General features: G+C 43.1%; 1 protein-coding gene across 1 annotated transcript in view; it reads right to left on the bottom strand.

Annotated features, from left to right (window-relative positions):
- The window catches only part of mst1 (macrophage stimulating 1), a 23,502-nt gene extending 10,739 nt beyond the window's left edge, over positions 1-12,763 (bottom strand). Inside the window, exons 1-13 of the mRNA XM_041274468.1 lie at positions 12,592-12,763; positions 10,050-10,194; positions 9,336-9,451; positions 8,652-8,766; positions 7,209-7,345; positions 6,592-6,712; positions 6,028-6,146; positions 3,827-3,995; positions 2,361-2,491; positions 1,920-2,022; positions 1,629-1,765; positions 1,080-1,112; positions 369-483 (exon numbers count right to left, since the gene is read on the bottom strand). Of these exons, the coding sequence (XP_041130402.1) occupies positions 369-483; positions 1,080-1,112; positions 1,629-1,765; positions 1,920-2,022; positions 2,361-2,491; positions 3,827-3,995; positions 6,028-6,146; positions 6,592-6,712; positions 7,209-7,345; positions 8,652-8,766; positions 9,336-9,451; positions 10,050-10,194; positions 12,592-12,646 (1,496 nt within the window). The 5' untranslated portion in view covers positions 12,647-12,763. The remainder of the gene's footprint in view (positions 1-368; positions 484-1,079; positions 1,113-1,628; positions 1,766-1,919; positions 2,023-2,360; positions 2,492-3,826; positions 3,996-6,027; positions 6,147-6,591; positions 6,713-7,208; positions 7,346-8,651; positions 8,767-9,335; positions 9,452-10,049; positions 10,195-12,591) is intronic.
- Positions 12,764-12,969: the final 206 nt, after the last annotated feature.

The raw sequence follows: 12,969 nt of genomic DNA, 5'->3' as shown, positions 1-12,969 counted from the left end.
GTGCATCGCAGAGCGCTGCCTGTTACAATCACATTGCATTCCATTGTCTCATCTGGTCCGCTAATGCTTTATGAATACAAAACAAAGTCCTTTTAACACTTTAATGCATGAAATATTGAAAATGGCTGAAAAACAAACAAACATTTGAAGTAGTTTTGAACACATACAGTCAAATTTATTTGCTTTTCATATTTTTTTCAATCATTTAAATGGGAAAAAAAGTGGCATCCTCATATGAAGTCATCATGCATTTGCATCTTCCATATGGCCCCATATAAAGACTAGAAGAGTTTTTTTATCTATCCCCTTATCAGGTCGCCATGAAAGGATTAAGAGTGTCTTTAACCCTCTCCTGTGCTGCCTGCTACCTGTCCCGCAGACTGACTGTCCAGGGAGAGTTCCCAGGTAACCCTCCCACGATCCGAGCCCTGGACTTGACCATCCGGTCCTCTCTTTTCCCGCACTGGGTGAACTCCACTTTCTCTAAACAGCGAGACACAACAGCAGGGTCAGGGACAGCATTCAGCAGAAAGATCAGTGAGACCTTTCAGATGAGCTTACAAGACTACAAAAAGGGAAAATGACTTGTTTAAAATCAATCTATTAGCCTTTACAAAGCAGGGAACAAAGATAGCCAACACTAACTTATGATAGCCAACACGAAAAACAGGTTGCAGGGGGACAAAGTGAGATTACAAACTATGCTATATGGCCTTTTTTGACCACTTTTCTTACATGGCTCACTTTTAAGATAGAGAAAAAAACAGAACACATAATTAATTCTGAACAAAATAATACATAATTTGTGAGTTTCTGACCAGTAGTACTGTATTTACAGACCATTGGTTCATAGTGTCATATTCACTCTATTGAACAGGTGGAATTTTGGAAAAACTTAGGAAGTATGTGCTTCTATGAAGAGTCCTAGCTGAGCCCTGCCACTGATTGGCCACTGACACCATGCCTCATAATGAACAGGAGTCTCTCTATCAGGCTGACACAGGTCTTGGAAGAAAAGGAAAGTTAAAATCTGAGCCCCAGACTAATAAGATTTAAAAGAGTAGAATCCAAACACTTACCTAAAGGTTTAGAGAGGGAGCCTCTCTCTCCAGCTGTAACACAAGCACATTTCCAATATATGTCATTGTTTCTAATAATTATTTGCTCTGCACAGGGTGGTATTCAAGACACAGCAGTGAGAGAGGAGAGAGTGAGAAACAATGGAAATCTGGTGGGCAGAGTTACCAGACGTAACTTCAAAATCTCAATTCAATTTCTAAGGAAATACTATTAAGAAATGAAGTCGAGTAGACACATGATTCGGCTAGTGTCTTCTTGCACGCTAAAAACGAGGCAAACGCTAAAATGTTTGTCTGCCTGGCTAAGCATCTTACAAGTATTACACTTGAGAGAGCTGCCTTGAGACAAGATGCCAGAACTTTCACTGTTGCCCCTGGAACATTCTTATAAAATACTGAATTCATCATACATTTATAATCATTAAGAAGAACTAAGATAAGCCTCACTTATCCTTAACTGAAAGTCTCATTTCATACATATCGATACATAGACATATTATTTAAAAACAGGAGACAAAGAGACTCCCACCTTAGTCCCACTGAACTCACCACACTGTTTGATGGCACAGTAGTCAAACTCTGTTTTGGGGTCTGTCGTGTAGCACCAAGGCCCGTGGTGGTCCCTGTCCGGGTTGCGGCAATAATTCTCACTCAGGTTGGCGTCGGGGTGAGTCCTGGGGTTGTATCTTCAAGAACAAACAAGAAGACATCTTCCTTTAGCAAGCTGATAGACAAGAGTACCCAGAGAGGCTCGAGCCACTGCGCTGTCATTCCCTCACCTTTCACAGCCATGCTTGGGGGATAGTAATAACAGAACATTGCTTGATTATCAAATCTTACTTTGCTTTGTGTGGGGTGTCAACGCTCCACTTCTGGCAGGGGATCCCTTTTCGGGTTTTGTTCACTGTACCCCTGTAGCTCTCTCCATAGTCGTGGTAGCAGTCTGAGAATTGCAGAGAGCAGACAGTCAACAAAAAGCAGGCTTGTGCCAGGGTGCTCCCTCTGTTGAAGGGCTCAGCACGAGGCTCCAAAAGACAGATGACCAGATCTCTACAGAGCCATTAACATGGGTGCCTTGCAATCTCACTGCTGAACTATTGCATGATTCATTACATGAGCTTCCTAATAAATTACAGCTAGCAAGTGACTAAACTAGAAATAAAGTAATGGCTGATGGGAATTATCATGATCGTTTTCAGATGGTAATTGGCAACTGTAAAAGTCATCACGGTACAGTCCTGCAAGCAGGAGCCCTGTGGCAGTGCTTGTGTACAGCAGTACCTTGTGTCTCAATGTCCTCCATGCAGCGATTGATCTGCAGACAGAAAGCAGTCCTCATATCCGGTATGGACGTGAAGCACCAAGGAGCTTCAGAACCGTCTGGGTTCCGGCAGTAATTCTCCTCCAAGCCTCTAGAGGGAGCAATGCAAATTCACAGTATGTGTTTCGAGTCAAAGGTTCATGTTACCATTCTCTTTAATGCTCCCGTTAAACATATCGCCTTCTGCTGTTAATTACAGATTATTCTTTTTTATTCATATTTTTTTAAGACGCAAACACAAAAATGATAATTGAACAATAATCTAATGTGTCTTTGAAATTCAACAAGATCCTTGCTCCTCGTTTCTGTTGTACAAGAGGGCTAACAGAATTCCTTTAGTAAGAACTGAAGACTTTTCATGTAAACATTCGCCAATGGACGACATTTACTGCAACATGAAATATAGATGTTATTGTTCACGTAAAGTATAAACGCCTGTGTCTATAAACATGATCCTGTAGCAGAGCAAAGATCTGCCCTTTTTAAATTGGCAGAGATGGGGTTAATTTCCTCTACCTGCCTGGGTTTATTATGTTCAGGTGGCTGGGGTTGATTAGTTGATTAGGTTAATTAACGATCAATCAGCGCCCAGCCACCTCACATAAAAGGAGGCCTCTGCTTCTCATTTGAGAGGAGGGAGCTGAGGAAGCAGGTTGGTGGTTTTTGGTGTGTGATTTTAGAATTTTGATAAATCCAGTGAAGGCATTACCCAGCCTGGAAATTATTATAATTACTTTATTATAAATACACAAAAATAAAAGGGCACAAGGGCCAAAACAAAGCGATTTAAACACAGAAAGAAAGACAAAAAGCAAAACTAACAAAAACAACAATTTCCAGGCTGGGCAATGCCTTCACTGGATTTATCAAAATTCAAAAATCACACACCAAAAACCACCAACCTGCTTCCTCAGCTCCCTCCTCTCAAATGAGAAGCGGAGGCCTCCTTTTATGTGAGGTGGCTGGGCGCTGACTGCTGATTGATCGTTAATTAACCTAATCAACTAATCAACCCCAGCCACCTGAACATAAAACCCAGGCAGGCAGGGGAAATTAACCCCATCCCTGCCAATTTAAAAAGGGCAAAGCTTTGCTCTGCCACAGATCCTTAATGGTTTCTTTACACATCTTTGTTGTGAATGGAAGAGATAGTCAGTCCCATCCCTTATAAAAAGTTTACCATGGTATATCTTCATGTTCATTGTGCAGTTTTCCATTCCTTTTCCCACTATTATACTACACATTTACCACAGTTTACCTTTTATTTTTTTATATGCCTTCCCATGACTCTGGGCTTTACAATGCTTGCCTATGCTTGATCATGCATTCACTGTGCTTTACTACACTTTGCTATGTTTTTACTATGGGAATCTTTTATAAGGGATACCCCTCTGGGTACCTCCCTAACCCATGCTACTTTACTCACTTGCACTCATACACATGGGGGTAGAAGGGGTGACTGTGGGGTTTCTGCGAGTCCCAGCGCTGGCAGGGGATCCCCGAGGTGGTCTGGTTCACTTCGCCCCGGTAGTCCTCCCCCCGACCCCTGAAACAGTTCTTCTGTAACACGGTGGGGCTTGGCTTCTTCAATGACTCTGTTAACAGAAGAGCAGGGGAGCACAGTGGTAATGGAGGTGCCACAGCCCCAGTCTTTAGAGAAGGAGAGGAGAGGACCGCCCATTCCATGCTATTTGTTCACCCCGGACAGTAAACTACTGTATATAAAAACAGTGTGTTACTTGTCTTCAAAGTGGATTTAAAAAAACAAAACAAAAACCGTACACACTTTTATCAACTGCAACAATATACGTCTTAAAATGAAAGCTGACATAGAGAGGAAAAATTAAAAAACGTGATTTCTTTTATTCTTTTATGGTTTCATTAAAAAATATAAAGAACTTTATTTAGGGTGATAAACCAAGTTTTCAAAATCATTGTGGTGCTAAAAAGAACCCTGGTTCTAAGTTTATATCTTACACTGCGTGGTTGTGTTGGATTGACGTCATAAATACCACGGGGGGACCCAGGCTAGGAGTGCAGTATGAGCTACACAACTTTTAAAGATTCTAACTGTGCATCAGACTTTACTTCCATTGCTAAGTTTCCATGGGCACACACTTTAACCCTTGCTGCACTGTACACTGATGAGGCCTCAAGCAAAAAGTCAAGCCTTTCCTTGCTCTTTAAGAAGCTTTAGCTACAGAGTTGCATTATGGGAATGCTAGTTAAACATTCACTGACTCCTCCCTCTCCGTCTCCCTGATTCCTGGGGGTTTGTTCTGGACTCCTCCCTCTCCCTGATTCCCGGGGGTTTGTTCTGGACTCCTCCCTCTCCCTGATTCCCGGGGGTTTGTTCTGTTCTCCTTCCTCTCCCTGATTCCCAGGGGTTTGTTCTGGACTCCTCCCTCTCCCGTATTCCTGGGGGTTTGTTCTGTTCTCCTCCCTCTCCCTGATTCCCGGGGGTTTGTTCTGTTCTCCTCCCTCTCCCTGATTCCCGGGGGTTTGTTCTGGACTCCTCCCTCTCCCTGATTCCCAGGGGTTTGTTCTGGACTCCTCCCTCGCCCTTATTCTCGGGGGTTTGTTCTCGACTCCTCCCTCTCCCTGATTCCCGGGGGTTTGTTCTGGACTCCTCCCTCTCCCTTTCCGCCTAGTCCCTGATTCCCGGGGTTTTGTTTTCTGGACCTCAAGACCTGAGGAGGGAGAGGGACTAAGGGCCCCCAAACAAGACCACGATAATGCTTTTCCATGATTGGAAAAGGTACTGGAAAAGAGAAATAATAAGCAAAGAATACACGAAAAAGAAAACCACAGGTACCTTTTAATGAAGTCCTCGGTTTAGAGGAGGGAGGAATCAGAGACATTAGCTGTGTACATTTATCGACAATTACTCAGAACGATGACGAGAATGTCTGCAGGAGGTGGAGGGGGGCGGGCCCCCCCCCCCCCCCTTCTCCTTCTCCTTTAGAATGAAAGTGTACATAACAAAGGCCAAAATCTCCGCTAATGTCTTGTTTCCATCTGGCTAATCGCACTGGGGATTCCTGATTCCCTGGCTATTCGAATATCCATTTCCATCACAACTGCACTGGATCCTCATTGGAGAAGCACAGGCTGAAAATACAGAACAAACCTCACAGAGGAAACCCCCAGAAGCACTACTTGACTAGCAATGGCTCATTGTGGATTTAGAACACAGCGGTCCTGACCCACAAACATGCTGCTTCTGATGTGCTACCACCGTACCGTGAGGAATTGCTAGTTTGTAGTATTTTTATTTCAGATCATGAAAGGGTTGTACCATTCTATGAATGTAGCTGCCCCACTAATAAAGAACCATTGCACTGCCATTGTACAGCCACAGCTGCATTGCCACTGAAGATCATTTGCAAGGATTCGTTCCCAGTCATTTGTAGCACAGAAACAGAGAAACAAACAGCAATGAAGTATGTGTGCCTCATGGAAAAGCAGCATTACTATACATGCAGATATATCCTTTCTTATGAACTGTATTGTAGACTGTCCATTAGAAAGCTGGGTGGTTTAGGTGGTTGAACACTTCTGGGAGAGCAGCTGGTTTACAGGGGGTCTCTTAGCGAGCCCTGTGAATCTGCCCCCCCCGGTACTCACGGCACTTGGTGATCTTGCAGTCCTGCCGCTCCACCTTGGGGTCGGAGGTGTAGCACCATGGGACTGGCGAGGCGTCCGGGTTGCGGCAGTAGTTATCGTCCAGACTCTTCTCCGGGTACCTGGGAAGGAGGGAACGCAGTGTCAAAGCCTTTTTTTATGGTGTTACAAAAGTTGTTTATTATTGAGTTCTTCTGGTTTGTTAACTTGCATAGTTACTTTCCTGTCTGAAAAACAACCAATGACAATAATCTGACGTAAATAACTTTTGCATATTTCTTAGAAGCACCAATGTGTTGCATTGCTGTGTTTTGTAGTACAATACAAAAATCCAAATACTCCAAATTCTGAGGTACAACTAAAATATGCTAAGGGTTAGGAGCACGATTTCAAAGTGTTTACTCCAGTCTATAGTTAATCAGTTAGTTCATTTTTTTTAGTAAAATTAATGTAGACTCATCCTTTTGAATTGGAGTGAACACTGTGAAAATACAACCAAAGTTAGGTAGAGAGCTGCTGTCTTTCTTGCACAAGCGGTGCACGGGTGCGCTGAGCTGCTGCACGTACTTCTCTGGTTGGTATGGGTGTGGGTGTGGATGCTGCTGGTCCCAGCGCTGGCACTCCAGTCCCATCACAGTGTGGTCCACCTGCCCACGGTAATCCTCCCCATTACAAGACACACACACCTCTGAAACAAAACAGCAACGCACCCCACAAGTCAATCAAGCAACGAGCGCTGCACACACACATGCACAGTTCAATACAGACTGAGCCTTTGAGATCTCCTTATCAAAGGGGTGCTGGTGAGAAACTGCGGCAAAAAATAACATTACAAGATCTACGTCAAAAGAGCAGCAGATAATTCAAACAGGACAAAAACACTTAACATGAAGCAAAACCAATCATAAAAGCAGCAATCCAAAACACAAACACAGGAAAGCAAAAGGCATTCCAATGTACATGATCCTGGTCACAGTCAGCATCTCCAGAAGCTGCAACCATGGTCACATTTAAAAAAGGTATTTTGAACAAATGAGAAGTGATCTGGTGGCAACCTTTAATCAAGCTGAGTTTACTTTCTATAGCACTCTCTGTTTGACAGTCTCAGCTTGATTAGTCTCAGGTAGCCACCGTCCAAACACTGAGTAACCCCCATTGTAGCCGCTGCAGTAAACAGGCCTTACCTTCCTCACAGGCTGGGATCTTGCAGGTCTCGTAACGCTTGTTTGGGTCGGTGGTGTAGCACCAGGGGCCCGTGTCGTCCCCATCGGGGTTCCGGCAGTAATTCTCCTCCAGCCCATTCCAGATGGTCGGAGTGTGTCTGTGGGAGATTAAAAACACTCTTGCTTGGCTGTGGAATGTCTTTCCTTTCCCAGCTTTTGATTCTGGGATTTGATGAAGTCAACACTGCCTTGCTCTAACTAAGCAAAAATGTTCAGCACAATACTTACTATTTAAGCTTAGAAGACACTTCTTAAAAAACTTAATATGCCCTCTATTTGCACTGATGCAAAATGCCCTTTCTCCCACCACATTTCTCTATAGTATACCTGAATCATATATATAGTAAGGTATATATTTTAGGAAACTACAGTGTTTTTGGACAGTACTTCAGTATAATTTTTAGGGTGCAGCTAGCTGTGAGCGCATGGTCTAGGGTAAAACATATTCAAGCAGACAAATGTTTAGCCAGTGCAGTCATGACTGCAGCTGAAGCGTTTTCTACTTTGTCTGACTAAGGGGTCTGATTAACCAGTACTCTGCTGGGATTGCTCACAGCTGGATTTTTGAAAGTATTTTACAGCACTGGAGATTCAGCAAACACCTACTGCTTAAAACAAAGGCAGATGTTACTAACAGTATGATTTTTACTGGCACTGAGGCAGCTGATTCTTATTTATTAATTCATTCTTAATATAACCACCCATTTCACTTTCTCTAAACTCTAAGTACGGAGCTTCAGAAAAATGTAGCGTTACATGTCCCCACGTGTTGCTACAATGTTTAAATAACGTACCTGCAAGTTTTCTTTTAACATTCTGACAACTTTTTACACTTAAAACTTAAAGTCTGTTTCAAAGCTCTTCTCAAAATGTCCGTGCTAGTGCACTGGGGTTTGAGATCTGTCCTCTAAATCACTGCAGGATTTAAAAAAAAAAAAATCAAACAACTGCTCTGGCTTTTCCGTTCCATACCACATCATGGATCGTTATTGCTGTGTTACCTGTTTGACAACATAGGCAGTAATCCTTACACTATCAGTGCACTAGAACAGTCATTTTGAGATGAGCTTTGAAACAGACTTTAAACTTAAAAGTGTAAAATGTTGTCAGGATGTTAACAACAAAAAGAAAAATTGCAGGCACGTTATTTAAACGGTTGTAGCAACACGTGGGACGTGTAACACTATATTTTACAGAACCCCACTACTTACTGTTTAAAGTCAATGAAATATAAGAATTTCTCTTTCTTCAGCCCTGATGTTAAACTAGTGACAGCAGTCCTTTTGGGGCTTATTACTGGCAGTAGAATTTGTACTGGCAATTGGAAATCCCCAAGAAGACTGTTGTCAGTAGATTTTCTACTGGTAGTAACTACTTTGTAAAACAAGTGTAGCGTCTCCTTACCTGTGATCATGAGGGAACTTAGACCACCACTGCTGGCACTTCCGCCCACTCACTGTCACCGACACGGTTCCTCTGTAACTCTTTCCGTTTCCCATAATGCACTTGCGCACAAAATCTAGAGGGAACAGACAGGGTTTATCTACCAGGTTACTGATTACGACTGAAGCCCTAGGATAACACATATAAATGCCAGTCATCATCTATCCTATAATTCCAGTATCTGGTACAAACAAACATGCACCGCACTACACTGATGAACCTGGGAGATACCTGGCACACAAACGCAGGTAACAGTGGCACTACACTGATAAACCTGGGAGATACCTGGAACACAAACGCAGGTAACAGTGGCACTACACTGATGAACCTGGGAGACACCTGGAACACAAACGCAGGTAACAGTGGCACTACACTGATGAACCTGGGAGATACCTGGCACACAAACGCAGGTAACAGTGGCACTACACTGATAAACCTGGGAGACACCTGGAACACAAACGCAGGTAACAATGGCACTACACTGATAAACCTGGGAGACACCTGGAACACCAACGCAGGTAACAGTGGCACTACACTGATAAACCTGGGAGACACCTGGCACACAAACGCAGGTAACAGTGGCACTACACTGGTAAACCTGGGAGATACCTGGCACACAGGGACTCCCCGTGTAGAAAAGCCTACCTTTCTTTTCAAAGAGGTCGTAGTTCACATTGTTCTTCACTACAGAGTGGGGAGTATCTCTGGTCCAGGGGAGAAGCTTGCAGCTCGCTGCACTGTGACTGTGGTAGTTAAAGGATCTGATCAAAAAAACAAAATCAAAACAATTCTTTGAATTCATTGCGATGTTTAGACTGGCATCCATCCAAAAGCACCTGACCCTTCCATGGTTTTGTACTCTTCTCTACTCTGCTCTAACAGTATATATATATTAGATATATATATATATATATATAGATATATATATATTATATATATATAAAAAAAAAAAAAGAACTGTCCATTGAACGTCCATGAACTCAGGGTAAAAGTCCCATTTTTTCATTAAAGAAAGACAGCACTCTTGTATACTAGAAGACGAACTGATCCATGTATTCACTTTTTGCTACATAGATATGAATGACAAATTCGGAGACTGTTTAAGGTACATAAACGTATACGTTTCCATGAAATTTGCATATGTCAAATGCCCTTTGTATGAATTACACATATAGTATACTTAAATATAATATATATATATATATATATATATATATATATATATATATATATATATATATATATATATATATATATATATATATATATATATACACACATAACACATACATACATATAGGGCATCTATGTTTGTGTTGTTGGACAGTGTTTAGTATAGTAAGGATCTTCGAAGCTTACCTGCAATCGAGGGACAGGGAGCAGCGCTTGGCACACTCCTCCAGGCTCACCAAGGTTATCTCCTCTCCTCCGTAAGCGGTGCGAGACAGCCGCTGTAGCTCCCGGCCCTCTGAGCGCTGGTAATCATTCACGGCGCTCCTGTCCGCTACACACAAGCAAACACACAGCATTGAGAAACACGCTCTCTGCAGCACCGAGCCAGCATGGTTACTCACAGCTTGCCTGTCCACTGCACACAAGCAAACACACAGCATTGAGAAACACGCTCTCTGCAGCATTGAGCCAGCGTGGGTACTCACAGCTTGCCTGTCCACTGCACACAAGCAAACACACAGCACTGAGAAACACGCTCTCTGCAGCACCGAGCCAGCGTGGTTACTCACAGCTTGCCTGTCCGCTGCATACAAGCAAACACACAGCATTGAGAAACACGCTCTCTGCAGCACCGAGCCAGTGTGGTTACTCACAGCTTGCCTGTCCACTGCACACAAGCAAACACACAGCATTGAGAAACACGCTCTCTGCAGCATCGAGCCAGCGTGGTTACTCACAGCTTGCCTGTCCACTGCACACAAGCAAACACACAGCACTGAGAAACACGCTCTCTGCAGCATCGAGCCAGCGTGGGTACTCACAGCTTGCCTGTCCACTGTACACAAGCAAACACACAGCACTGAGAAACACGCTCTCTGCAGCACCGAGCCAGCGTGGTTACTCACAGCTTGCCTGCTTGCTGGACAAGATCCAGGTTATTCACGGAGTTGCTCAAGTAGTGTAAATATCAGTGTTTATTTGTTTTCAATGCCTGTAAAAATGACTGGCCTCACAGTGGAAAATGTAAAAACACACATCTAGGAATATTCTGTACTTGTATGGCCACAGTGAAAAATACCGACTCACTTATGAAACAAATAGTCCACTTCAGACATTTCCTGATACTGAAAAAAAGATCAGAGACAGGCAGAGTGGAATTTATTCGGCCTCAAGGTTAATAAACAAAAAACCTCACTGGTTTCAACATAACTGCCTGGTCACACAAAAGTACAAATGGGATCTTGTGCAAACATACAGTGTTCATTCTGCACAAATACCCACACAGATTTCAGGTTCACACTTCAATACAACAAGCTGATCTGGACATTTCTATAGGCAATGCAAAGACCACAGATGCATGTGTGCATGGTAGCAATTCATTTCACTGCAAGAGGATTCATATCCTAGATTCTCCCAGGTACAATGTGTGTGCTCCCCAGCAGAATGTGCTACAGGGATTACCTGCAATCTGGACAGCTTTGGTATTTAGGGTTGCCAACCCTGAGGGACAAAAAAGCAAGACCTCTGAACAGTAGAGGGTTATTTAAAGTTTAAACTCTCTTTAGAAACCCTCTATCCCTCCAATACAAAACACTGGTAATATGACTACTACAATAGTGACAACAAATTCATGGTGTGCGTCTATTGCAAGTCTAATATTGTATCTGATTCATCAAAGCTCAATGTATGGTACTGGCATTTAGTATCCTGGGAAGGCATATTGAATTCCCGGGATGGTCCAGGGAAAACAGGAACAGCTGGCAGCTTTTAAGTTTTTGCTTAAAGTTTGTAAAACCCTGTTTAAATCTGGTGCCGGGTTTTGTTGAAAGATCTACAAAGAAAGATAGTACAGCAATCCATTACACACTTCTGTGTCCACCATATGACCTAACCCTTACCCCCTAACCTTAACCCTAACCCTTACCCCCTAACCTTAAAACTAACCCTTACCCCCTAACCTTTTAAAAATTAACCAAATTACACATGAAGCACATTGCAACTGTGCACAATAACATGAAAGTTATGTGTAAGAACACATGTATTAATAAGTAACTACTATGTAAATACACAGTAATTAGAGACACTTCGTGAAAAGTGTTACCACAGAAAGTAACCCCTGTGCATTTCCACCCCCAGGGAAGGTTCAAAATGATTTGGGACGAAGCTGCGCAGTGTGGAATGTGGATCAGCTTATGCGCAGTATAAACAGGGCCATTACACCCCATAAAAAAAACAACACCGCAACAAACATCACAAGCCAGTCCCGCAGCTCCAGTACCGTGCACTCGCAGTTCTGCTGTACTTTCCAGTGTTTGGGTAAGACTATACCAAACTAACAGACACATGTGTCACCCCTCTCCAGTGTACGTTACGCTTTACCATGTATCTACTATGAAATGCTATAGAAGGTATAGAAGGTGTCTGACGCATAACAGCGAGGAAACCGTTACAAATTCCTAGCATACCTTTAAAAAAAAAAAGAAACGATTTTCCAGTGCTGGATAACTGTGTGCGCCGTGCGCTCTAACACAATTAATAGTGCCCATCTAGAAGTGTCACCCTGTGTACTGCACTGAACAATACTGTAGCTGTGCTTTGAGACAGCTTCTAAAACTAATGTTACAGGGGCGATGCATTTCCCAATACCGTTAGTAAACACGCAGTAAGGCACACTCTGTTAAAGTTGTTGTTTGTTTCATAGCCGTATTTCTGGTATATATGATCTTACCAGTTATAAGTCCGATGCAGAGCGCCACGGTGAAATAGAAGAAAGCAGCTTCCATGCTCTCGTGTTGTTTCTTCCCAAGCGGAGCTTCTGATCTGCGATGCGCTGCGAGGGTAACTGATCTGAGCGCTGGCTGAGCGGACTCTAATGCGCTCCTGCTGCGAGTTCTGGCAGCACGCTGCGTTGTCCTCTTGTTTGAGTAACAATATGTGCAAACATTAACTTCCTGAGACTAGCGACCCCTTCTTGGGATCAATAGACGTGGTAAGAGAAATGCTGAAATGTTAGAGTTGCATAAGTGAACTTCCTATATGACAGACACTTGTTGCAGTGTCCCAAAACCCTGTTCAATTACACACGCAAAAATACAACGGCGAGGTG

Source organism: Polyodon spathula, chromosome 16 (genome assembly GCF_017654505.1).
Source record: "Polyodon spathula isolate WHYD16114869_AA chromosome 16, ASM1765450v1, whole genome shotgun sequence".
NCBI classification, from domain to species: Eukaryota; Metazoa; Chordata; class Actinopteri; order Acipenseriformes; family Polyodontidae; genus Polyodon; species Polyodon spathula.
The sequence above is the reverse complement of the archived record's forward strand: the minus strand, read 5'-3'. Positions and strand labels throughout refer to the sequence as shown.